The sequence below is a fragment of the Microcebus murinus genome, chromosome 7 (assembly GCF_040939455.1).
Source record: "Microcebus murinus isolate Inina chromosome 7, M.murinus_Inina_mat1.0, whole genome shotgun sequence".
In the NCBI taxonomy this organism is placed as follows: Eukaryota; Metazoa; Chordata; class Mammalia; order Primates; family Cheirogaleidae; genus Microcebus; species Microcebus murinus.
Genome location: NC_134110.1, coordinates 97,012,905 through 97,037,544, shown reverse-complemented (window position 1 = coordinate 97,037,544; position 24,640 = coordinate 97,012,905). Strand labels below are relative to the sequence as shown.

Here is a 24,640-nt window from a genome sequence, read left to right as displayed (position 1 = left end):
ACCCGAGGGCAGTTATAATTTTGCTTTAAATGCCCTCACTGGATTAAAGGGCCTGGTCTTAAGTATCTAAAAATAAATAGTCAAGCATTTACTTTTATAAATGTAACCATTTACATTCTCATTGGACTTTTGTTGTCAAGTCTCATGATTAAATACATTGTCAAGCATTCTCAGTGAAATAGATACAAAGGTGCCCCTTGAAAGTTTCAATCACGTCCTGCTTTGGGGCCTGAAAGCTACTCCTCCCCCAGCCCCATCCCTACCCCCACCCCCACCCTCACCCCCACCCCCACCCCTACCCCCACCCCAACCCCTTACCTCCCCAGGAGTTCCTGAAAGCAGCCTCATAGTGCCCACCGGCCACGTGATTTCAGTTATGAATGTAACATTTTGTTGAAAATGGCCCCATCAGTTGATAATTAAAGCTATTTGTGACATGTGTAGCTTATAATGATTAACTCGTCTACAGGCAGAAGCACAAATAACCTGCACCTGTAAAGACTTTATTTCCTAAAGGTAAAACAACTGTTTAGGAAAGATCATGCTGGCAAAACAGCTGCTTGCCGTTCTGGAGAGGAAACAAGGTAGTATCTTTCAACAAATGCCAACTCCGTGTTTTATCAGCTCTATCTCATTAACTGGAAACAAGGCTTAAATGCTTTGTTTATAAATTATGATTATTCCTGATTGCGGCAGTTACTGATAGTGCTACTCATTTGCAATGCAACTCTTTGAATTTGTTTAATTACAATTTGAAACAAGGCAGAGAAGATTAATTAACCCACCTGGCTGGCTGGCACATAGTCCTGGCTCGGCTCTGTCATGCTCATATACATGTTCTCACCGTCAAACTGCGAATGAAATAATAGTAAACATTCAGCAATCTTCACTGTGGGTATGTTTTCTTTTCTTTTTTTTTTTTTTGTGCTTGTTTTTTTGTTTTGTTTTGTTTTGTTTTGTTTTTTCACCATCACACTGGAAAACAGTAGCCATAAAAAAGTACTGCGGCTGGGACTATGAAAAATCTGTCATAGCAAGTGAGCCACATCTTTTCTTTGATGTTTCTGTTGTCATCCTTACTGACCCTGGATGTCAGTGATTTGGAGTAATTAGTGCTCTAGTAATTACAGCAAGCAAGCAAGAAATGAATGGTTTCCTTTCATCTGCAATCTGTTTTAAAACAAAATGGCTCATTTTGCACGCCATGTATACATATTGCAGTTCGGCTGTAATGAAGTATTAAATGAATGGCACGATTTCTGAAAGAAAGGAATAATGGAAAATACATGACAGCACAGCTCAGTGCATTCTGAGTTTAGCTCTCAAAAAGAAAAAGTGCAGGGTTTTCATAATAGACTAAAACTGGCTTCACCATAATAGCCTTATGATTAAAAAATTTTAACTTTACAATAATATTTGAAAAGAGCATGTGCCACTATAACCATGGCTAAGAATGATAATAACAATAAAAATAGACAGGCACAATGAAATTTCCTCTGAAAATTTTCAAAGACATAGAATAAATGTATTAGAAATGCACAGAAATTCATACACAAATTTTCAAGTTAGGAACAGGATGGAAGGAAGAAATCCACAAGGGCAGCACAATTGGAAAACTATCAAGTAGTTCAAGCAACAACAACAATACCAACAACAAAATGCTTTTCATTATTTGGGTTTTTGAAAGCAGTAATCACTCCATTCAGACTTAATCCTCAGCTATCTTTAGTCACTTGATAAATGGGCAAAGCATTCCTCCTTTAGTTAGAGGAAGAATTTTTCCCAAGGTAACAATCAAAATGGACAAAAACAATCAACTTCAAAGAGCTGGGTCTGAATACACTTCCATTGACAGACTAATTTCAGATAGGGGAACTTGAAATCTGAAAAATTACTTTTTTAAACCTAACAGTGTTATGGATAGAGGTGCAAATGCACAGTCTGAAGGACATACCTTCTATACCATCAAAAAAGGGTGTTATAGCGAAACAGAAAAATACTGTGTTATAGACATTGCATTCCACCACTTATGAACTGCTAGCATAGGAAGGTTATACAAACACTAGGGATGCACTAAAGCTTCTAAATTGTAATCAGCAGTAGTGGGTGCCTTGAAGATTCACACAAACATAAGCTGTAAAAGCAAAGACCTCCCTAAAGACACTGAAGCACTCATGAGAGTAAACTCGGAGAATCAAAGGATTTCCTCACATACCACCCTGTAAATATATTTCACATGACGTGAACAACCTAGCTAAACAGACATGAAATTACTTATTGAATGATGTGGTTGTTACTGCAAATCAGAAATAAAGAGAAAAGAAGAGCTCGGTATTTTGGTTGCTTTGTCAACGAGCTTAGGATCCCTGAGTCCGAGTGGCTTCCCCAAGGTTGCTTTTCCACTGGACAGGTGAACTCCTTGGACCCCCAAACAGTCTGGCCCCAACCGTCTCCCTGCCACTCCCAGCAACCCCAGGCCTGACAATAAGCATGGCCGAGCATTTTTCCATCCCTACCCACTGTTGGAGTACACTGGCTTGTTTGCAAATGTTTTTCCTGTTAAGATGCCAAATAACCATTTGAAATATGGACAGTTTCTCTGACTATAATAAACTAAACTGAAGTAGTGAAGTGAACCAAATACTCCACTGCCTATGCATATTCTATAAATGTGTTACTTTCTATTTCATCTCCTCTAACTCATTTTCTAAATCTGGCGTTGTTCTCAAGCCAACTAAGGCTTTAAAGTTTTGGTTTCAGTCTTTCCAAAGTGTACGCTAATTGAGTATAGTCAATGTTACTTCTCTTGATAAGGACTCTTTCCTCAAAAAGTACCAACACTTAAGTAATACTGAGCCAAGGCTGAAACAGCAGTTTACAATAAAAGACATGTGGCCATAGGAGCACATTCTATGTTCCTGCCACCTGTATCTTGACATATATTAAGTGATATGCATTAACCGATTTAATCTTCACAACAACCAAGAGCTAGCTATTATTATTACCCACATTTTACAAATGAAGCCACAAAGGCACAGAGAAGTCAAGCTAAATGATTAAAGTTACATAGCTTGTAGGAGGCAGGGCTGGGATTCAAACCCATGCAACCTGGGTTTTTAGCCTATGCACTTAACCACCAGAACATACAAATGTTTTCTGAATCACAATGATGAGTTGGCTATCAATTCTGAAGATCATGTCAAAAAATTATCAAAGCAGATTGATGACAATATCTTAATGACATTGGCATATTGTCCACACTGCCTGTAGTATTGTGAGGATTTAAAAAAAAAAAACAAGTGTCATGATGAACTGCCAATTAATAATCAGCCTGGCAGAATTATCTCTGGATACTTGGAAGACTGAGCAGGGATATGATGGTGAATTTTATGGGTCAACTTGACTGGGCCACAGGATGCCCAGATATTTGATCAAACAGTATTCTGGGTGTGTCTGTGAGGGGTGTTTCTGGGTGAGGTTAACAATTGAATTGACAGAGCGGGTCAAGCAGATGGTGCTCCCCAAGGGGGGTGGGTCTCATCCAATCAGTTAAAGCCTGAATAGAACAAAGGCTGACCCAAATACAGGAATTCCTCCTTGACTGTTGAGCCTTTGGACAGGAACTGAAACACTAGCTCTTCTTAGGTCTCAAGGCTGCCAGCTTTCAGTCTGGAACTACACCACCAGTTCTCCTGGTCTCCAGCTTGCCAACTACAGATCTTCGGACTTCTCAGCCTCTGTAACCCTGTGAGCCAATTCCTCATAATAAACCTATTTCTGTATATCTATATGTAGAAATATAGATACATCCTGTTGGTTTTGTTTCTACAGATAACCCTAATAGAGGTGCTTTTTATTTATTTATTTATTTATTTTTGAGATAAGGTCTTGCTGTATTGCCCAGGTTAGACTGCAGTAGTGGGATCATATCTGACTGCAACTTCAAACTCCTGAGCTCAAGTAATCCTCCCACCTCAGCCTCCTGAGTAGTTGGGACTACAGGTGCATGCCACAATGGTTGGCTAATTTTAAAAATTCTTTTGTAGAGATGGAGTTTTGCTATGTTGTTTGGACTGGTTTTGAACTCCTGGCCTCAACTGATCCTCCCACTTTGGGCTCCCAAAGTGCTGGGATTACAGGCGTGAGCCATGATCCCCCACTGACTTCTTTTATTACTACCAGGATATTCAGAACTCCTCTGAAAGCATGTTTCTGGAGGGCCTACAATGGAGAAACACATTTATTTTGCACTATTGCTTGCTTTTGGAAGAGGAGAGCCACGATGATTTTGCTGTGAGTTTCTGTTCTCACTTCCTGTCATACCCACTTCTTGTGCTCCAATGTGTCCCCCACACAAAATCACAGCCCTTTGTCCAGAATCCTTCCCTCCCTTCTGCTTGTTATATGTTTCTTAGGCTCTTTAGCTGCCCCCAGCGAGGGCCAGGCTGTCTCCAGGCTCTGGCTCTTGGGGCAGCCTCTGCTTCTGGGCAAGTTTTGTTATTAGGGGACTAACTCCACTGGGCTGTCAGCTACCAGACAGCAGTTACTTATGTTTGGTGTCTCTGCAGCTTAGGGCCGGCACATGGCACGTGATACGTCTTTAGGAAGTGTATATTGTCTAATCAACAAAAATTAACACATACTTTCTTATCTTCCTAGAGAAAGTGGTGACTTGAGAAGAGGAAGAAGATTCAACGTTTAGAGAATGGTTTGATGGCTTTTGAAGGAGGTTGACTCTAAGTTTGTCCAGTGGATTAAACTGGTTGATACAGGAGCAAGAGCCCTTAAAAAGGAAAGGAAAAACGGAACAAAAAGGACAGAAATGGCCAGGACACCATTACTCAAATGCCAGATTCAATTCTTCCTCAAGGTTTTTATTTAATAAGATTTCATTTACTATAAAACATATATATCGGCCAGGAATCAGGAGACCTGGCTATAAATAAATGTATGCCTTCTTTCTGAAGAATTCTGAGTTGCCAAATAAAAACGTATGTGTGTAAGACCAGGCCTAGTCGTCCCCCCTGTGGTCGAAGGACTGTGGTTGGACACACGCCTGGGCCCATGGAGAAGAGAAAGGCAAGACGCCAGCCCCGGTCGCCCTCCCTACCTGCATCGGGTAATACCGTCCTGGTACTTTCACAGCTCCATCCAGCCATGCCTGCCCAGGAGCTGGTCCCAGGGGTCTCAACAGGCCTCCCGCTGATCTTAAAATCTTAGAATGTACCCCATGTCACAGGCTTATGGCCATTTGTCATTGAAAGTAGAATTATAGCTTAAAGTCTTAGAATCTTGGTTTTGGAAAGATCCAGGAAGACATTATATCTGAATCTCTATGTCATGGTTGAAGAAATAGATTTTTTATTGGTCATGAGGTCCATCTGGGAACAGAACCAAGGTCTGGATTCCCAGTAGAAGAGTTTTCCACTATGACGTACTGCCTTGTGCTCCATCACGCACGGAGAGTGGGGGATCAGACCCTACATACAGCCACTGAGCTCAACTCCATCTCCATAAAAAGTGGGATCAGGTTTTATGACTCTTTGCATATGGGGTGTTTGCATGCGCCACACATCTGAAGGTACAGCATTTGCATGATTATGCTCTAAGGACCCCGGCTCTCTCTGCAGGAACTCCATATTAGATGACAGATGACCATTATTAATAATTGTTGCAATAGAATTGTTTCATTAAACATTAACTGCATTTCCTTCCTTCTTACGTTCATCACAATTACTATGTGGAGAAGTCAACTGAATCTAGCCATCAAAACTTTTCAAAAATATATCTAAGCTTACTAGAACTTTAATTTCCATGTATTTTCAATTTAAAACCTGAAGTAAAGTTTGAAAGAATAAATAGACTGACTTATTTAAATTTAAATGTAAATGGCATCAACCCAGGATTAGCCTTTCTGACCAAGTGCTTTTAGACTCTTTATTGTGTTTTTATTTCAAAGCACCAGGGGATGCAATCATATAAAAAGTCATTTATAATCTTCTAGTACAGTTTTTTTGAAATTGTTTTTAGAGGATATTAACCAAACCCATAATCCCAAAGAGCTTTCAGACTAGGTAGTTATTATTTCTTCTATTTAAAAACTGGAAGCAAAAATCTACCACCATCTGAACATAGTGAGTGACGAGCAAAACTGGGTGATATTAGGCTACCAAAACCACTAAAACAAGAAAAATCAAAGACAGAATTGAAGTATAAATCAATCATTGGCTCTGGTATACAAAATGGGATCTTTTTAGGGAAACCATTAAAAGAAAACCAGAAAGCTGCTGCTGAGAGGGGGGAAAAAACTCATGGAATACATGAAACAGTACCACATTGTATTGCCCATAAAGGGAAAAACCTTACATTTCTGAGTGTTTTCTAAAGGAATATTTGATATTTTGATTTTTTTAAAAAAAGAGCTAAAAATGGAAATGTTTATAACGGAGTTGACATTTCTTAGAAGATGCATTATAATAAATCATTGTAACAGAGGGCAATACCCTCAAAATAAAATTTCCATTTTCGTATTGCTTGGCCCAATATAAGGTTACAAGTCATCTATTTTTTTTCAATGGAAGAAATAACCTAATGAATTCAAAGAACTTTGCTGCTTCATATAGAGCAAAGCATTTGAAAGTTAAGCATAACACGAAGGCTGAAATGTGCACATGAGCACAATTATAACACAGTTCACATGCGCAGTAATGACTGAGCAAGACTGACACCCCCACTTACTCCACATCCTCAGCATTCTCAAAAGAAGGTCAGGAGGCACTGGAGAGGGAATCCTTGGCTATTTATCTCCCAGTGTCAAGGCTGAACCTGTTGATGCAAGATAGTCTTAAGTCTGCTGGCCTCCAGCGGGCCCTGCTGAATGAAGCTAGTTCTGAGCACAGTGGCCCTGGAGAAGTGGCTCAAGCTGAAAGGAAGAGATCAGGCTAGCCGAGGATATCGACCCCCAAAGAAAAGAAAGCGGAGTTACTCTACTAGTGCTTTGCATAGGTGTGTGTTCCAACCCACGAGGACACGGAGCTGACCTAGGGAAGAGCAATCCCTTTCAGCCGTGCTCCTGTCACTTCAACTGGAGTGGTAAACGCTCACTGCAGGTCTGAACACTATGGAGAGGAGCGATGGCCCCAAGCACAGCACGGCTGCTTGGAAGACTTGCCATGGGTGGAGAAGATAAGTAGAAAATACTAGACTCATAGTTCAGAACTGGGACTGAATTCATATTCTCATTTTTGTCCTAGTGATGCATTTATTTGAGAAAGAAATGCTTATCATGTTCCCTTTGTTACCTGCGAGAACTGAACTTACTAATAATAATGCTGCTATGCATTTTATCCTAAACCTGTCCTTGTAAATGGTGTCCTACAATCTGGCTCAACAGCAAGCATCTCAAGGAGAGAAGCACAGCAGTTCCCCTCTGCTGTTAAGGATGAGGCTGTAATGCAATGTTTTCTATTGTTGTGTTTTTGTTTTGTTTTGTTTTGTTGGTCTTTCAACAAATGAACTAAACTTATTAATTCAAATGAACATTATATTCTTTTAAGTAGTTAACTAATAAGTTTCACAAGTGAGATCATGATGCCATAATGGTCCAAACCAGTTTGAACTTCTCCCTTTGGATGCACCTTCTAACTCCATTAAATATATTAAGCCATTTAATTTTTGTAACAACCTTGTACTATGATGACTATTATTACTCTTATAGATGACAAAACTGAGACACAAAGCAGTTAGATAACTTGTCTGCGATGAATCCAATGACATGCTCCCCAGATCTGCTCAGCCTACCTGACCATCGGGCCTTGGCCACTGACCTTTGTTTGGCTTGCACAGCTGACACCATTACTATGGTCACGCAGCCCCCAGGGGAACCCCTTCTGTTGCCACCACAGCTACACATCAAGGTGTCCTCAAGCACAACACCAATTTATATAAAGAAGCTCTGCACCTGAGCCACAGCTGAGCAAGTTTTGCCTTTCTCAGAGTCTGTGCAGAAGGACTAGATAACATACTCTGAGAGTTTACTGTCCCATGGAGAGGACTGGTCCAGGCTTTCCCCTATGGCAACTCTGGAGATGTTCCTTGTGTCCACCAACCAGAGATGATTGATTGCAAAGCTGCTTGGAAACATGCTCTTTATGTTTTGTTCTCCCTGCCTCCCCATCATTTTTCTCCCCCCTCACTCTAGTCTCCTTGGGCTCACACTCCCAGCATTGACATGCGAGCTTTCACTTCAGACACTGCTTTCTCGGGAACATGGACTAAGATAGTGCCCAACGGCATCTGTTACTAAGTGACAGCACTCTTACCTGCAATGCTACGCTAATCTCATCTCACCTTTGCTCTGCTTTCATTACATTATTTTTAAGACATTAATTCTATTTTAAATTCCTATACAAAGACAGAAAGAAACTTATGAAACAGTAATAGGAAACAAGAATTTCCTATATCATGAAAGCAATACTCCATTTGAAAGAAAAACAATGCAAGTTTCTAGGAAACTTCATTAACCTCCAGCTTTCTACACCAAGCAATCGATTTTCAGTTATGTATTATTTAAGAAAGAAAAGAAAGTGTGGGTGAGAGCTCAACTAAAAAACATTCTGGTGGAATTTAATGGCAATAAGTTTAATGGAATCAAAATATGGTTTTTACTAAAAGGTCTCCACAAGGTGTGGGATATCAGAAAATGAGGAGCAAAGACTTCCAATTCCATGTAGAGGCCTTATTTTTTTTAAAAAAAGAATTCCCAAGTAATCTCTGAAATTATATAAAACTTAAAAGCTGTAAGACTATATACTGTTATATTTGAAACTCAGTGCAGTTTCAAATGATTGGTTCAGAACATTTCTCTGACTTGTCATGTTTTAGACAAATTTTTCTGAATCCAGTGTGAAGGGAACAATTTGAGAAATACATTCAAACTTGCTGCCTAAACTCACTTATTTCCATATCGTATCAGCTCTCACCTCATTTACCACAGCACCTAAATTCTACCTAGATGTGGAATGAAAAGTATGAAAGTAATTGCTTTGGGGGGTTGGTTCTTTTATTGCCGGTATTTCTTTTTAAGCCCAGTGAATATTTTTCAGTATCTGACAGACATGTGGAGAAAAGGTGAGAATATTTTTCTACACATGTCTGGCTTGAAAGAGTATTCTCAGTTCTGGGAACTTCAAAACAAGAAAAATGTAAGTTTAGAAGAAGTTCAGGGCATTGAAAAGGTTATGGGAATTGAATGACAGATGTATAAAAAAGAGTAACAGAGAAGATATATTTAGGTAGCCATTGAGTGGGCTGAAAAGAGATACGATTTTTTAAAAAGATCGAGGACCAACAATTCTTGAATAATTTTGAGATTAAAAATGGTAGTACCAAATAAAAATACAAATAAGAAGGTACAGGGTTATTAAGATGGAGATTCTCACTTCCCTATTATTATTACTCAGACAAATTACATTGTGACTAAGTATAGCAATTATGTTACAGAAATAGACTTTTGGTAATTAAAATTTCCCAGCAGTAAGACAGGTGTTGAAAGGTATTTTGGTATATTCCGGGCCAACCTGACCAATGAGAAACATAAGAGGGCCAGCCTAGATCTACAGTTACTCAGTTTTCTCTTGGAGAGATTTGACATTTATTTTTTTCATAGTCCAGAGTTTCTATTTCCTAAATGAAAATATGATGCCATTTTAAAGACCTAGATTAAATAGCAGAAAAAAAAATCCTTCAAGTCATTGAGTATGGATTTGTACATTGTGAAAGGGAGCAAAACTGTGTTAGCATATATTTTTCATTTTGAATATTTTAAGAAGTCATTTAATCCATTGTTACATCCAAAGCAATATAATGTTTTATTTTTCTTTAACATCTTCAAATACTATATAGTTATACCCATTCTTACCTAGTCTCTTTTGATATTTAACCCATGATATCATGTGACTTTTCCTACTGATTTATCCACATTTTTATGAATATTATGGCATGGTTTTCCTTGTTTTAACTTAAGGCTTCATGTGTAAGTTGTTCCCTTCTCAAGACATATTCATTCCATGTATTTTAGAGTTTCAGCTTAAAAGTTTCTTTCCTTTACAGTAGTTCTATCTAATCCCCCTAGATCATTGTCCCACTCCCATTTGATTATTTTCTTTTTTCTGGTAGCATTTTCGCAAATACTTCATCCTCCTCTTTGACAGTGTCCATTTTATAACATGATATGTTGTCAGAAACATGTTGGAGCTGAAACTGGAAGACTTATTGCTGAAGACAGCATGCCTGTTTCTACTCAAAGCCTTAGTTTCTTTTGTCTTACTTTCTAGAATGGCCCCATATGATGCTCTTTTGCTGAAAAATTGGGAGAAGAATATATCATGACATGATGCTAACAGGCATGAACCACCTACTGTGGTCTTGCTAGTACATTAAAATTAAATGATAATCATCACACTCGTAGATAAAAAATGTGATAATGATTCATTCCCTCATTTCGTCATTCATTCATTCATTCAACAAATGCTCATTTTGCACCTCATTATGTGCCAGGAGCACACATACATTGACTCATTTAAACCTCACAACCACCCTGTGAGGCAAGGATGCATTTCCCTGAGTATGCATTTCCTCTTACCAATAAGGAAACTGAGTCCCAGAGAAGTGTTACATATTTCTAACATCACTGCTGCCTGTGTCTACCTCTCTGCTTTCTCTTGTCACTCTACCATTCATCCTTGCTTAGCTATTTTCACATGGCCAGATAATCCCTGCTTCTATTCCTTCCCATCAGCTCATCTGCCTGGAGTACTTCTCCACTTCCCACTTCCTGTCATGTATCTTCCTGCTTATTCCTAATAAAATGATCATAGAATTTATCCTCTCTGAGAGTGCAAGGAGGTACTATTACTAACTATGATTGAACAACAGGCATGAACTTGGACTCTCCCAGCCAAGGAAAATCTTCCCACCAGACGGTGAGCCTGCAGTGACTTCTTAGATGATTCCAGTCCCTTCTCTGGGCCTGCGTAAGTTCTCCACAGGATCTGTGTTTATCACAGCCCGTATCTCTTTGTACTGTCATTGGTTCACTACCTCTTTCCTACATTGGACTATGAGCATTTTGAGGGCAGGAGTGTCCTATTTATCTTTCTATCCCCAGCATTTAGTATATGCCCAGCACATTTTATTTACTCAATGACATTAAATGAATGATTGAATAAATTCAGCGTAATATTGTGAGAATGTGAAGTATTTCAGCTATCTTGCTACTCCATTATCCTGCAGTAACATTTATTCCATGTGCTTTCACTTCCAAATCAATTTCTGTCCGTGAAAATCACTGATCCTCCATGGGTACTGGACAAAAGCTTCTATAAACCAGATCACACTTCTATTTTCCATTTCTTCCTGTTCGATGGGTACTAAATTTTCTTTAGTCACTCTAGTTTGAATAATTCGAAAATCAGTTCATTTCACGAAAGCTTAGATAATAGCTAAAAGCTTCATGGCACCAGGCAGTCAAGTCCTCGGTCTCCTCACTGATTCTGGTAGTCTGTTCCAGAAGGCAGCTTGTGCTCACGCTGTTCCAGATCACGCTGCTTTGTCCTTTCACGCCAACACCCAGCTGCTGGTGAACACTTTGCTCTGAATATGTACCGGCATGCTGAGGAAAAGCCGACTGGACTGGCAGACAGAGTGCAGTTCGTTTTTTCCCTTTCCCACTTGCTTGTGGAAAATTCAGGCTTCTCGCTCCCTTATAGGTTAGGCAGACCAGGACAGAAGTGAAGACAGATTCTATCATGGAGTGAGTTTGAAATAAAAAGACCCAGATGTGAGTTCTGGTTCTGACACTTCCTGACAGGCTGGTCTTGGGAATGAGAGCAAAAATTGGGCACTCCTTTGGCAGTTATGTCGGTTTCAAATGACATGTGCAAAAGTAAATTGTAAAGCACCATATACCCCGGGCTGCATGCTGGAAACTGTGGTACTTTCCCCTCATGGCAAGCTGATTTAACTGTTTCCATCAGTAATTGGAAAGATCAATAGGTAGAAAGTAGTACAAAGAATCAGACTCAATGTGCGCCCTAAAAGACCTGTGAAAAGGTCTTTAATATGGAAAATTACACACAGACATGAGTTTTTATCTTTATACATGTAAATGTAGCCATACCTTAAATATGAGATGATAGAATAAAGAGATGAAAGAAAATAATAAAGAAATCACCAAATAAATGAAAACTTTGTAGATCATCACATGAGTATGTAAGGATATGTGTACAAACATTTTTTTAGCAATGTGCATATTTATTTACTGTGTGTGTACAAAATATTTTTCTCTTGCAATGTTTCTATTTGGCTAATGTTAAAGTTCTTTCAGATTACTTAGGGGAGCAGCTATAATAGGACAGTATTAAAAGCCACCACACAAAACTGCAGGAGGAGTTTTCTAAAAATGCAAAGTGCTATTGAACTCTTCTCAATTCATACAAAAAATATCACCCAGTCACAAAAAACTACATAATATCATATCCACTAATATTGCTTTAGGCTAATTTATTGTCATAAAGATACCATACAAATTGACATAAAAATATAAGGTTATACTTAAAGATAGTAGTATGATATAGGGTGACATAAGTCTCCTATTGCATTTTGTTTTCCGTAGCTTATTAGTTTTTTGCATTAAAGTATCCATAACATCATAAACACCCATTGTGTTTAATTGAACTGTATAACAAGTTTTGTTCTAGTTCAATAATTACCTAACCTAGCTAGATACTTAAGCATTTCATTAATCAATTAGTGTTCCTTATAAATGCTCACATCAAAGAAATGATGTAATCTATTCTACTCTTGCATTCTTACCTTCTGTAAAAAAACACTGTTATTAACACCTTTTATGCATTTCATATATGCTATGAAAAACTGTGGCATACTTTTATAACCATTAAGTAAATTAATATTAATGTTAGATGAAATGGTTTTAATGTTTTTTTTTGTTTAAAGCACCTTCTGAATAGTTCTGAGCAGAATGTACATATTTTATATATAGCTAATGAGTCTTGTCTCCAAGAAATCTTTCAATGTTGCTTGAGACATTAAACTTGCAACAAATAACTTAAACATGTATTGAAGAAAGAATAGGATGGAAACTAAACATTAGAACAAGATTAAATTATCTAAAATGGATTTTTCTTTTAAAAGCAGAACAATGTTGCCTTTTCTTCAGAGCTAATATGACTTTCTTCAGAAAGCGATATTATAGTGCCTATTCCCATTCTACATAATTTAGGCAACAAAGCTCTTTCAACACATGACAGGAAATATCCCACATCTAATATTTAAAATCCATATTTTACAAGACCTCATTACATTCCATTTTCAGGCAGTGAACCTGCATTTGTAACAATCCATTTGTATTAGTGGTTCCAAAAGCAAATGCAGTCTCTCAAAACACATACTTTCCAACCTTTATGTAGACTGTAAACGGTACTTTTAAAAACAGTGCATTTTCACACTATCAGAGTATTGAAAAGGGAAGGGCTGGTGGATATGTATTCTCAGTACAGCCTATAAGGCTCCACGTATCTGCTATTTTCTCCGTAGCTCCCTTTATATTTTATCCAAAAGCAGCCACTGAAAACTCATTTTTCAGTCCAGCGTTGTGTAAGGTGTGAGGCTCACTTAATGAAAGGTTTCTATAATGCCAACTGCACTAACTATATGGTTTAAGTAATTCCATTATTTAGATGGTTATTAACATTTCCTTGGTTCTTTTTTGAATTTGAAGTTTTGTTTGATTTTGTTTTTCAATTGCTTTGCTCATTCTTATTTAAAAATATTAAATATCACAATGGATATGCCATACAACCCACATCCTCTATGGAAATGGTTCCAATAAGGGTGGTTTTGCTCCACCATGGGGAGAGCATTTGACACTTGACAATGTCTGGAGACATTTCTGATTGTTGTAACTGATGGGTGCTCTGGCATCTAAGGGTAGAAGCCAGAGATGCTCCTGTCCATTCTATACTGCCCAGGACAGCCCCCACAGAAAGGAGTAACCTAGTCCCATGTTGACAGTGCTTCTGTTGAGAAACCTTGGTCTACAACATGGGTTGAGTTTGTGGATTTGATCATTTTCATGAAAAATTCTGAGATGAGAGATGAAATCAACTATGAAATGATTCACTTAATACAGGTAGCTCAAATTCTAAATCACATAGTAAGTCTACTTTTAAAAATCACTTAGATACGGCATAACTAGTTTGTACAATGCAATATAATTACCCAACTTTTATGGGTCTATAGTACTATTCCAGTTGTTTTGGGTGTGGTGTTCAAAAATTTACTTAAAACTCTGATCATCTCAGGCTTACAACTCCATTAATTTAAAATAAAACATACACTGTATTACACAAACATTGTGTACAATTACTCTGTGTAACTACAGGATAACGAAAGAAAATTTTCAAACTAGACACAAAACTGCCACTTGTCATAGTTAAAAGCTCCTAGAAAAATTAGAGATTTGTTAATTAGGATTCTATTAATCCTTTCATGTGCAAAACTAATTATTTGTTTGCAAGATGCTACATCTTCATTAAAATCATTAGTACTCTGCTTAGATGGCAGTATTAATTTTATAAATGGACCTGGAATTTCACTACTGTTTCAAGAAGTTCTTAGGATAAGTATTTCCACAAGATGTTATCTGTTTAAAAAGCGCAATTCTTTATAGTAACAAAAGGCATATCTAATTCACACTATGCATTATTTTTCAAGTAGTCTTACCGGGCAGGCATTATATATTGTTCATATATAAATATGTATAAAATTATGTACACACACATGCAATTCATATTTTACTTTTATATTTATATGTGTGTGTACATATGTGTACTAACGTATCTTGAGGGGGCGAACACTATTTTTAAGCAACATAAAGTCACCTCTTTAATTTTATTGAAAAAGGGGAGTCTAAGACCAGGTTATCTTCTAGAAGAGCAAGTAATCTAAAATGAATTAGCACCTCAACTGGAATGTGTTCTATACTTTTTAGGCAGCATACAGTTCTACCTAGGAGACATTGTGGGTTCAGTTATAGACCATGGCAACAATGCAAATATGGAAACAAAGCAAGTCACATAGAAATCTCAGTTTCTCAGCGCCTATAAAAGTTATGTTTACCCTGTAAGCTTATTAAGTGTGCAATAAAATTATGTCTCAAAAACCAATGTAGATACCTTAATTAAAACACACTTTATTGCTAAAAAATGCTGACAATCATCTAAGCCTTCAGCAAGTTATAATTTTTTTGCTGGTGGAGTGTCTTGCCACGATGTTGGTGGCTGCTGACTGATTAGGGTGCTGGTTGCTGAAATCTGAGGTGGTTGGGGCAATTTCTTAAAATAACAGTAAAGTTTGTCACATTGATTAACTCTTGCTTTGGTAAAAGATTTCTCTGTAGAATGCAATGCTGTTTGATAGCATTTTACCCACAGTAGAACGTCTTCAAAACCGGAGACAATTCTCTCAGAACCTACTGCTGCTTTATTAACTATGTTAATTTAATCCTTTGTTGTTATTTCAACCATGTTCACAGAATTTTCACCAGGAGTAGATTCCATTTCAAGAAACCACTTTCTTCGCTTATCCATACAAAGAAACTCCACATCCATTCAAGTTTGATCATGCGATTGCAGCAATTTAGTCACATCTTCAGACTCCACTGCTAATTCTTACTATTTCTAGCACATCTGCAGAGACTTCTCCCATGAAATCTTGAACCCCTCAAAGTCATTCATGAAGGCAGGAATCAACTTTTCTCAAACTGCTGTCAATGTGGATGTTTTCACCTCCTCTCATGAATCACTAATGTTCTTCGTGGCATCTAGAATGGTGAGTCCTTTCCAGAAGGTTCTTAAGTTACTTGGCTCAGATCCATCACAGGGATTATTATCTATGGCAGCTATAGACTTACATAATGTATTTCCTAAATAATATGACTTCAAAGTCAAAATTACCCTTTGATCCATGGACTGCAAAATGGATATTGTATTAGCAGGTATGAGAATAATACTAATCTCTTGTACATCTCTCTACCAGAGTTCTTGGGTGACCAGGTCCATTTTCAGTGAACAGTAATATTTCAAAAGGAAACCTCTTTCCTGAGCAGTAGGTCTCAACAGTGGGCTTAAAATATTTAACAAACTATGCCAGAAGCAGATGTACTGTCACCCAGACTTTGTTGTTCTACTAATAGAGCACAGCAGAGTAGATTTAGCATCATTCTTAAGGGATCTAAAATTTTCAAAATGGTAAATGAGCCCAGGCCTCAACCAAAAGTCACCAGCTGCATTAGTCCCTAATAAGAGAGTCCGTTTGTTCTTTGAGGCTTTGAAGCCAGGCATTGACTTCTCCTTTCTAGCTAGGAAAGTCTTAGATGGCATTTTCTTCCAAAACAAGGCTGTTTCATCTACGTGGAAAATATGTTGCTTAGTGTAGCCGATTTCATCAATGATCTTCTGGATAACTTGCTGCAGCTTCTACATCAGCACTTGCTGCTTCACCTTGCATTTTTATGTTATGTAGACAACTTCTTTCCTTAAACCTCATGAACCAACCCTGCTAGCTTCCAACTTTTCTTCTGCAGCTTCCTCACCTCTCATCCTTCGCAGAATTGAAGAGAGTTGGGGCTCTATTCTGGATTAGGCTTTGGTTTAAAGGAATGTTGTGGCTGGTTTGATCTTCCATCGAGACAACTAAAACTTTCTTCATATCAGGAATAAGACTATTTTGCTTTCTTATCATTCATGTATTTACTGGAGTGGCACTTTTAATTTCCTTCAAGAACTTTTCCTTTGGATTCACAACTTGGCTAACTGTTTGGCACAAGAGGCCTCACTTTCAGCTTATCTCAGCTTTCGACATGCCTTCTTTACTGGGCTTAATCATTTCTAGCTTTCGGTTTTAAATGAGTGACATGTGACACTTCTTCTCACTTGAACTCTGAGAGGCCATCACAGAGTTATTCATTGACCTAATTTCAATATCGTTGAGTCTCAGTGAATAGGAAGGCCAAGGAGAGGGAGGGATGTCGGGTAACAGCTAGTCAGTGAAACAAAACAGCGGTGTTGTTCAACATCAAACAATACTGATCAAATTCACTCTGTAGGGCCGGGCTTGGTGGCTCATGCCTGTAATCCTAGCACTCTGGGAGGCCGAGGTGGGAGGATTGCTCAAGGTCAGGAGTTCAAAAGCAGCCTGAGCAAGAGCAAGACCCCGTCTCTACTAAAAAATAGAAAGAAATTAATTGGCCAACTAAAAATATATAGAAAAAATTAGCTGGGCACGGTGATGCATGCATGTAGTTCCAGCTACTGGGAAGGCTGAGGCAGGAGGATCGCTTGAGCCCAGGGGTCTGAGGTTGCTGTGAGCTAGGCTGATGCCACGGCACTCTAGCCTGAGCAACACAGTGAGTCTCTGTCTCAAAAAATAAAGAAAGAAAAAAGAAAAAATGTAAAAAAAAAAATTCATTGCTATATATGGATGTGATTCGTGGCACCCCAAAACAATTACAACAGTAATAGCAAAGATCACTGATTACAGATCACCATAACTGATATAATAATTTAAAAGTTTGAAATATTGCAAGAATTACCAAAATGTGACACAGAGGCAGGGTGTGAGAACATGATGTCAAAAAAACAGCATAAGTAGATACACTGTGGGCACAAATCTTCAATTTGTAAAAAACACAATACCTGTGAAGTATAATAAAGTGCTATAAAATGGAGTATATCTGTATTTGTCTCCCCGGTTGAGATTTCATAACATTATGAGGTGGTTTTTTCTCAGCAGGTTCGGCATGGAGGAGGTGTCTCCAGAACGTATGGAAAGGCCAAGGCAGTCTGCCTGGGATGTTAGATGGCCGCAGGCAATGCACAAAGTATATGATCTGACATGAGGATAACTAAAAGTGAGAAAGGGGAGTCTAGAGTCTAGGGCCACTTCAGTTTAGGTGGGATCAGAAGACAACGCCAGCAAATTAGAAGTGGTCAGAGGAAAAAATCTGTAAAAGGCAGAAATCTGGGAGGAGTTCATCGGGGTTCCCTTGCTACCCTTGAAACGACAGCCTCTCTCTAGGCTTCTGGGACCTGCCTTTCAAACTGGGCAAGTTATTTTCATGAAAAATGTAAGGAATGTGCATGCTGAATATTCTGACAATTTTAGACAACATAAGCTATCTAATGTTTGTAAGTATTTAAATACATTCCTTAGAAACACTATGCATTAATGGGTTTCATTTTAAAAACAGTATATTGCTTAGCTTTTTTAAAATTAATAAACCTTATCTTTAAGAGCAGTTCTAGGTTCATGGCAAAATTGAGCAGAATGTTCGATGAGTTCTCACCTATCTCCTATCTGCACGCGCACACAACCTCCCCCGCCACGGGCACCCACCACCAGAGTGCTCTGTTTGTTATAACTGCTGGTCCTGCATCTACACATCATTATCAGCTACAGTCTGTAGTTCACATTGAGACTCATGCTCGGTGTCGTACATTCTGTGGCTTCTGACAAATGTATCCACCATTGTAGTATCAAACAGAAAAAGAGCTATGCTTCCTTTAAAAATTTTTAGTGTATTTTTTTGTCTACACAATTAACATTAAGAGGATTCTTTTAACCCAATACTGCCTATATCTACCTCCAAAAAAAGTGCTATTGCTGACAATAAAGCCTCTAGCCTAAAATCCTACTCGTAGACCTTACCACACTGAGTATTAATTGGATTTTTCTTAAATTAACATTAGGGAAGGGCTATAGAAAATGATATGCCTATTTAATGCTCTCCTCATTTGACATGATACCTTTCCAGAAATGTCTGTAAGTAGATATGGGATTTTACATGGATTAAAATGTCAGTAGTTGATTTCATAAAGAGGCAATGGCAAAATTATACTTCTTGTGCTGTTCCATACTCAAACTGAATTTCTGGGAACATTTCCAACTATCCCCAACAGTCTTTCTAGGTTAGTGACCAGGAATGTTTACAAGTGACTAAATTTATATTATTTGGACAAAAATTCCATTTGTGTTTCAGGCTATGTTGATACAGAACAAAGCAGAGTAGAGAATTGGCAATTACTCTATTAATTTGATGAATGTGGACAGCCATACCAGATATTTCAAATCACCAAATAGATTTTTTTGGTCTCAGTGATCTGATTTTTGAACCAGACAACTGCCAACACTCCAACTTCATACTGTTCTGTATAAAATTCTTCACAATTTTTCAAAATTGCCAGTTATCAGTTACTTAAGGGAAATATATGTAAATATATGGATATTTTTGCATTAAAGGTATATTTCTCACACCATATTGATGACATAAAGTGAAACAGAAAAATATAGACAATTATGATGATTTTTCTCCTACTTCTCAAATGGCCAGTATATATTAAAAATAATACAGTATGGTGGCTGAGATCAGCAGCTTTGGAGCCAGTATGCTTAGTTCAAATCCTGGCTCTGCCTCTTACTCTATATGTGACCTATGCCTCACTTTTTCTATCTGTAAAATGGGGAGATAGTTCCTATCTCTCTCAGGTCATTCTGAGGATTAAATGAATCAGTACATAGAAACTGCTTAAAACAGAACTCAGATCGTAGTAAGCACTCGATTAATATAGCTGTGATCTTTATATTAAATTCATCATTAAAATTAGCCAAAACCATGAAGATCTTTTCTAGATGATGAAAATGTTCCAAAATTGGATTTGGGAGATGGCTCCATACCTATGTAAACTTAATAAAAAATCATTTAATTGTCCATTTAACACTGGGGAATTTCATGGTATTAAATGATACCTTAATAAAGCTGTTATTTAAAAAAAAATAGATTGAACAGGCTCATTAAGTTAATAGCATTAGTCTCTTGAGCTGTGAAACCCAAGAGCAAGATCAAAAAACCACAGGGAAGGAAGGAGGCGATCTGATGGCAGTACAGCCTGTCCCTCCCCTCGCTCCCCTTGTACCAACTGTTTGCTGTCACAGGAGCTGAAGGGCCTCTGATCTTCCCAGTCCCTGATCACCTTCTATGATGATTAACTTCGTCTCTTTTGTACAGAAAAGTCTACCCAAATGAACTCCCTTAATTCTCCTCTTCTTCATCTCCACACTTTCATTTGAACCCAAACTGTTTCTTTCTTCTTTCCTTTTGGCTTCAGAGATACATTTTTCTCCCTTCTCAAGAATATTCCTTCCCTGTACTCTCAACTGTATCTGCTCTGGCAACTTGTCCCACTAGTTATTTCTCATCTTTTATCATCCTTCCCCATCCTATAAAAATGCTTAGATTCCTCGTTATTCTTGCAAACAAAACAAAATCCAGACAAGCAACCAGTAGCTCTTCTCCATCCTGAACTACCCTGTGAAGTTAGTAATTTATCTCATTCCTTTCCATTATCACAAAACTGCTCCAAGTATTAACACTTCCGGGTGCATTTCTAACCACTCACTGTCTCCTGACCTCTCTAAGTGCTGGGCTGGCATCTCCACCCCTTACATTCTCCCTCCCTCCTTCAGAAAGGACAACCAGACCTTGCCTCTTGGCTCTCTCAGTCTTATTGTGCTGATCTCTCCAGCAGACTCTTCTATGCCTCCAGCCCCTTCACTCTCTCCCAAATCCTCCCCAGAAGAAATGCTGACCACATGCTCTTCTCAGGGAGGAGCTCCCTTCTACAGAGAAATCTCTTTCAGGCACGATCCCTCTGCCTCTCTCTGTCTTTCCATTTTTACTCCCTGTGGACATCTCCATCAAAGAAACGTGGCAGAATCCCAAGTTGACTGTGTTCAGGGCTCAACTATTCTCCTCTCTATAATTGGTCCTCTATTTTTATGGCTCGCACAATTCACGCTCCTTTGCCACTGAACCTCATATTTAAATATCCCATGAATCTTTCTCTTTCCTTTGCATCCCATGTCCTGCAGATCATAGACCTCAAATATTCATTCCCACCACTTCATTCCCAATCTGTGCCCTCTCACCCTTGTCCAGCTTGTTAGCATCATCATCTAAGTCTTTTCTTCCAGTTCCGACTTCTCTTAAATGCAATCCATTCAATATAATTCTGGGAATAATGTCCTTAAATTGTAGGCTGATTATGGTTCTCCCATACTCAAAAATATGCCCTGGCTGCTTACTGCCAATTGAATAAAATGAAGTCTTCTTATTCAGATATCCAAAACTTTCTGTTATCTGCTCTTAGCTCAGTGAAGCTGGAACCACTACCAAACTGACTGCTCCACATGCCCTCTGACATCTCCATTTCCCTTCTCTCTGTACTTATTCAAGGGGTCGAGAATTTGCATGTCTAACAAGTTCTCAGGTCATGCTGATGCTGCTGGACCAACAAGCACACTTTGAGAACCACTGGCACAGAGTTAAAGCTTCTAGGCTCAAATCCATGTTCTGCCTTTTAAATGCCATGAAACTTTAAATAAAAAGAGAAACTTTTCAAGGCCCAAGTTCTTCATATGTAAAGCAAAATCATGATACTGCCAAACCTACACACATCCAGGATAGTCATTAAAATCAATCACTGAAAATCTGTAGAACTCCATATAAATAAATGTCAAATGAATAAAAATAATTACACTGTCCACCTTGGAATGTCAAATCCATTTTGGTGATATATTCCTCAATGCCCCTTTGTTCTTGCTCCAGTGTATGCTTTGGGGTTTATTCTCCAGTGAAATAATCACCTCCCTTTTTCCCTGTAGAGGTTCATCTGTAAAAAGTGTTGGATAAGCCCAATGCCACACTAAAGATCAGAGGCAGTCAATATATTTTAGAAATCCCCTACTTGGGTTTGCAAGGTTCACATGGAAGCAATTTGGCCCATCAGTTGAAAGGCTTCCTTCACTGCTAATGAATGACTTGGTTCATTCCATATTTGTCCCAGAAATCCAGGGAGGTACCAGGGTGAGGCTAATTTGCCTTGGGAGAAAAACTTAAGTGAATACTAGAGAACTGAGCAGTCAAGATAAATGACATTTTATATATTTTTTAAATCAAAATTAATGCAAAAATCCATCATTATGGAGAAAAGCTTCATGACATTGGAGTCAGCAATGATTTCTTAGGTATGGCACCAAAAGCATAGGGAACAAAAGAAAACATATATAAATTGGACTCCATCAAAATTAAAAACTTCTATGCATTAAAGGACAGAATCAACAGAATGGGAGAAAATATTTGTAAATGATGTATCTGATAAGGGGCTAATAACCAGCTATAAAGAAGTCCAACAACTCAAAAACAACAATAAAAATCTTATTAAAAAATGGATAAAGGACTTGAATAGATACTTCTCCAAAGAAAATATATAAATGGCAACTAACACATGAAAAGATTTTAGCATCACTAATCACTAGGGAAATGCAAATCAAACTCACAATGAGATACCACTTCACATACATTAGGATGACTATTATAAAAAATTTTTAAAAATGAAAATGAAAAAAAACCAGAAAGTAAGTGTTGCCAAGGATGTGGAGAAATTGGAATCCTTGTGCATTATTTGTGGGAATGTAAAATGGTGCAGCTGCTGTGGAAAATGGTATGGCAATTCCTCAAAAAAGTAAACATAGAATTACTATGTGATCTAACAATTTCACTTCTGGATATGTAACATGTACCCAAAAAATTGAAAACAGAGTCTGGAGATATATATATATATATATATATATATATATATATATATATATATATATATACACATATATATATATATATATATATATATACACACACACACACATCCATGTCCACAGTACAGTATTCACAATAGCCAAAACGTGGAAGCAACTCAAGTGTCCATCAGTAAATTTAAGTGATAATGGACAAACAAAATATGGTATGTACATACAAAGGAATATTATTCAGTCTTAAAAAGGAAGAAAATTCTGACACATGTTACAATTTGGATGAACCTTAAAGATGTTATGCTAAGTGAAATAAGCAAGTTACCAAAAGACAAAGACAAATACTGTATGTTTTCACTTATATAAGGCACATAGAATAGTCAAATGTAAACAGAAAGTATAATGGCAGTTCTAGGGAGGAGGGGAGAGGGAGTTATTGTTTAATGGGTACAGAGTTTCAGTTTTTCAACATGAAACAAATTCTGGACATTGGTGCCAAAATAATGTTAATGTATGTAACACTACTGAAATATACACTTTACAATGGTTAAAGATGGTAAATTTCATGTTATTTGTATTTTACCACAGCTTTTCAGAATAGCTTAAAAATCTATGATGAACAAAATATCAAAATGTTAGCAACAGGACTGATACAAATTTTTGGACAGTCTAGTTCAATGGTAAGAGACCAGCTGAACACACAGGTCTCTTTTCATGTTTTCTGGTGAATTGGTAAATGGTGTGCTGGTGTCTTCTGCAGTGATTCCCTACTCTTTGGGCTGTACCAAGTACAGAGATGTTTGAAGTTCGCAAGAAACCCTCCCATGCTTAAAACTTCCATTTCTTCCTCTGGTGAGAGAGCACAGAGGGCCCTCTAATGATTCATCAATAGTAATAAAATAAGGGACAAAAAATTCTCACTGTTGATCTATAATTTACGTGCTCTGATTATTGTTCAAATATTAATCTTTATAATAATAAATGACATGTTCTAATCTCAGTGCACTTCAATAAGCTCATTTGAAAATCCTCACTACTCTTTTTAAACATAGCACTTAAGGGCCATCACTTAGAGTTACTGATGAGAGAAACAGCACAGAGAGGGCACTTAGAGAAGTACTCAGAGTTCTGCTAATCAGAGGCGGCACTGCAAAAAGAAGGAAAACCTTCGTGGTATTAAGAGCTGCGTGCTGGCGTCTCAACCATAACGTCTGCTAAAAACTACAGCTGGATTTAGAAAAAGAATACAGATTCTCAGTCCTCAGACTCAGCACTGCTATGCAAGTCCATGGGCTGTAACTGAAGCCACAGAAAAGCAAGTGAGATTCCAGCTAGGGGCTCAGTTCACGCAGTTCAAAATAACTTCCAGCAATGTGGACTGAATAAGCCTCTAGAGTCAGGAAGTGATTTGAGGGATGTGTTTTCTATCTTTTTTTTAATTTAAGCTCAAAGAGCAATTTGAATTATGTATCCTATTTTATTTCTTACTGTTAAACGAAGACGTGGCGATGTACATCCAGGGCCTTTCAGGAAGACAAAGTAAAAGCAGTGTCACGTATTGTGGGCCAGCAGGTAATTCAGCGTTTTAGGATTAGCCGAGAGATTTATCAAGCAGCCTCCGAGGGAATCAGAGTTCAAGTCTGGACTCATCAATAATACATAAATAAACTGAACAATTAGGTACAAAGTGGCTATCCTGTCAGACAACTTATTAGCCAATAAATGATACACTCGCTGGTTGCTTTGAATACAGAGAGGAGACATTAGGAAAGAAAAAGGGCCGAATAAAGAGAGAGGGGCAACCCAGTCCTGCCTTACTTCCTGCAGCCTTGGGGCTTCATCTTGCCTCCCCCACCGTGAAGAAGCAAGGTCTAGGTGTGAACGTGCCGAGGTGAATGAAGCCTAAATTAGAAGCCTC

General features: G+C 38.0%; 1 protein-coding gene across 1 annotated transcript in view; it reads right to left on the bottom strand.

Annotated features, from left to right (window-relative positions):
* TOX (thymocyte selection associated high mobility group box) overlaps positions 1 to 24,640 on the bottom strand; it is a 293,503-nt gene that overhangs the window by 144,667 nt on the left and 124,196 nt on the right. The window contains exon 2 of the mRNA XM_020288798.2: positions 786 to 851. Within this exon, the coding sequence (XP_020144387.1) occupies positions 786 to 851 (66 nt within the window). The remainder of the gene's footprint in view (positions 1 to 785; positions 852 to 24,640) is intronic.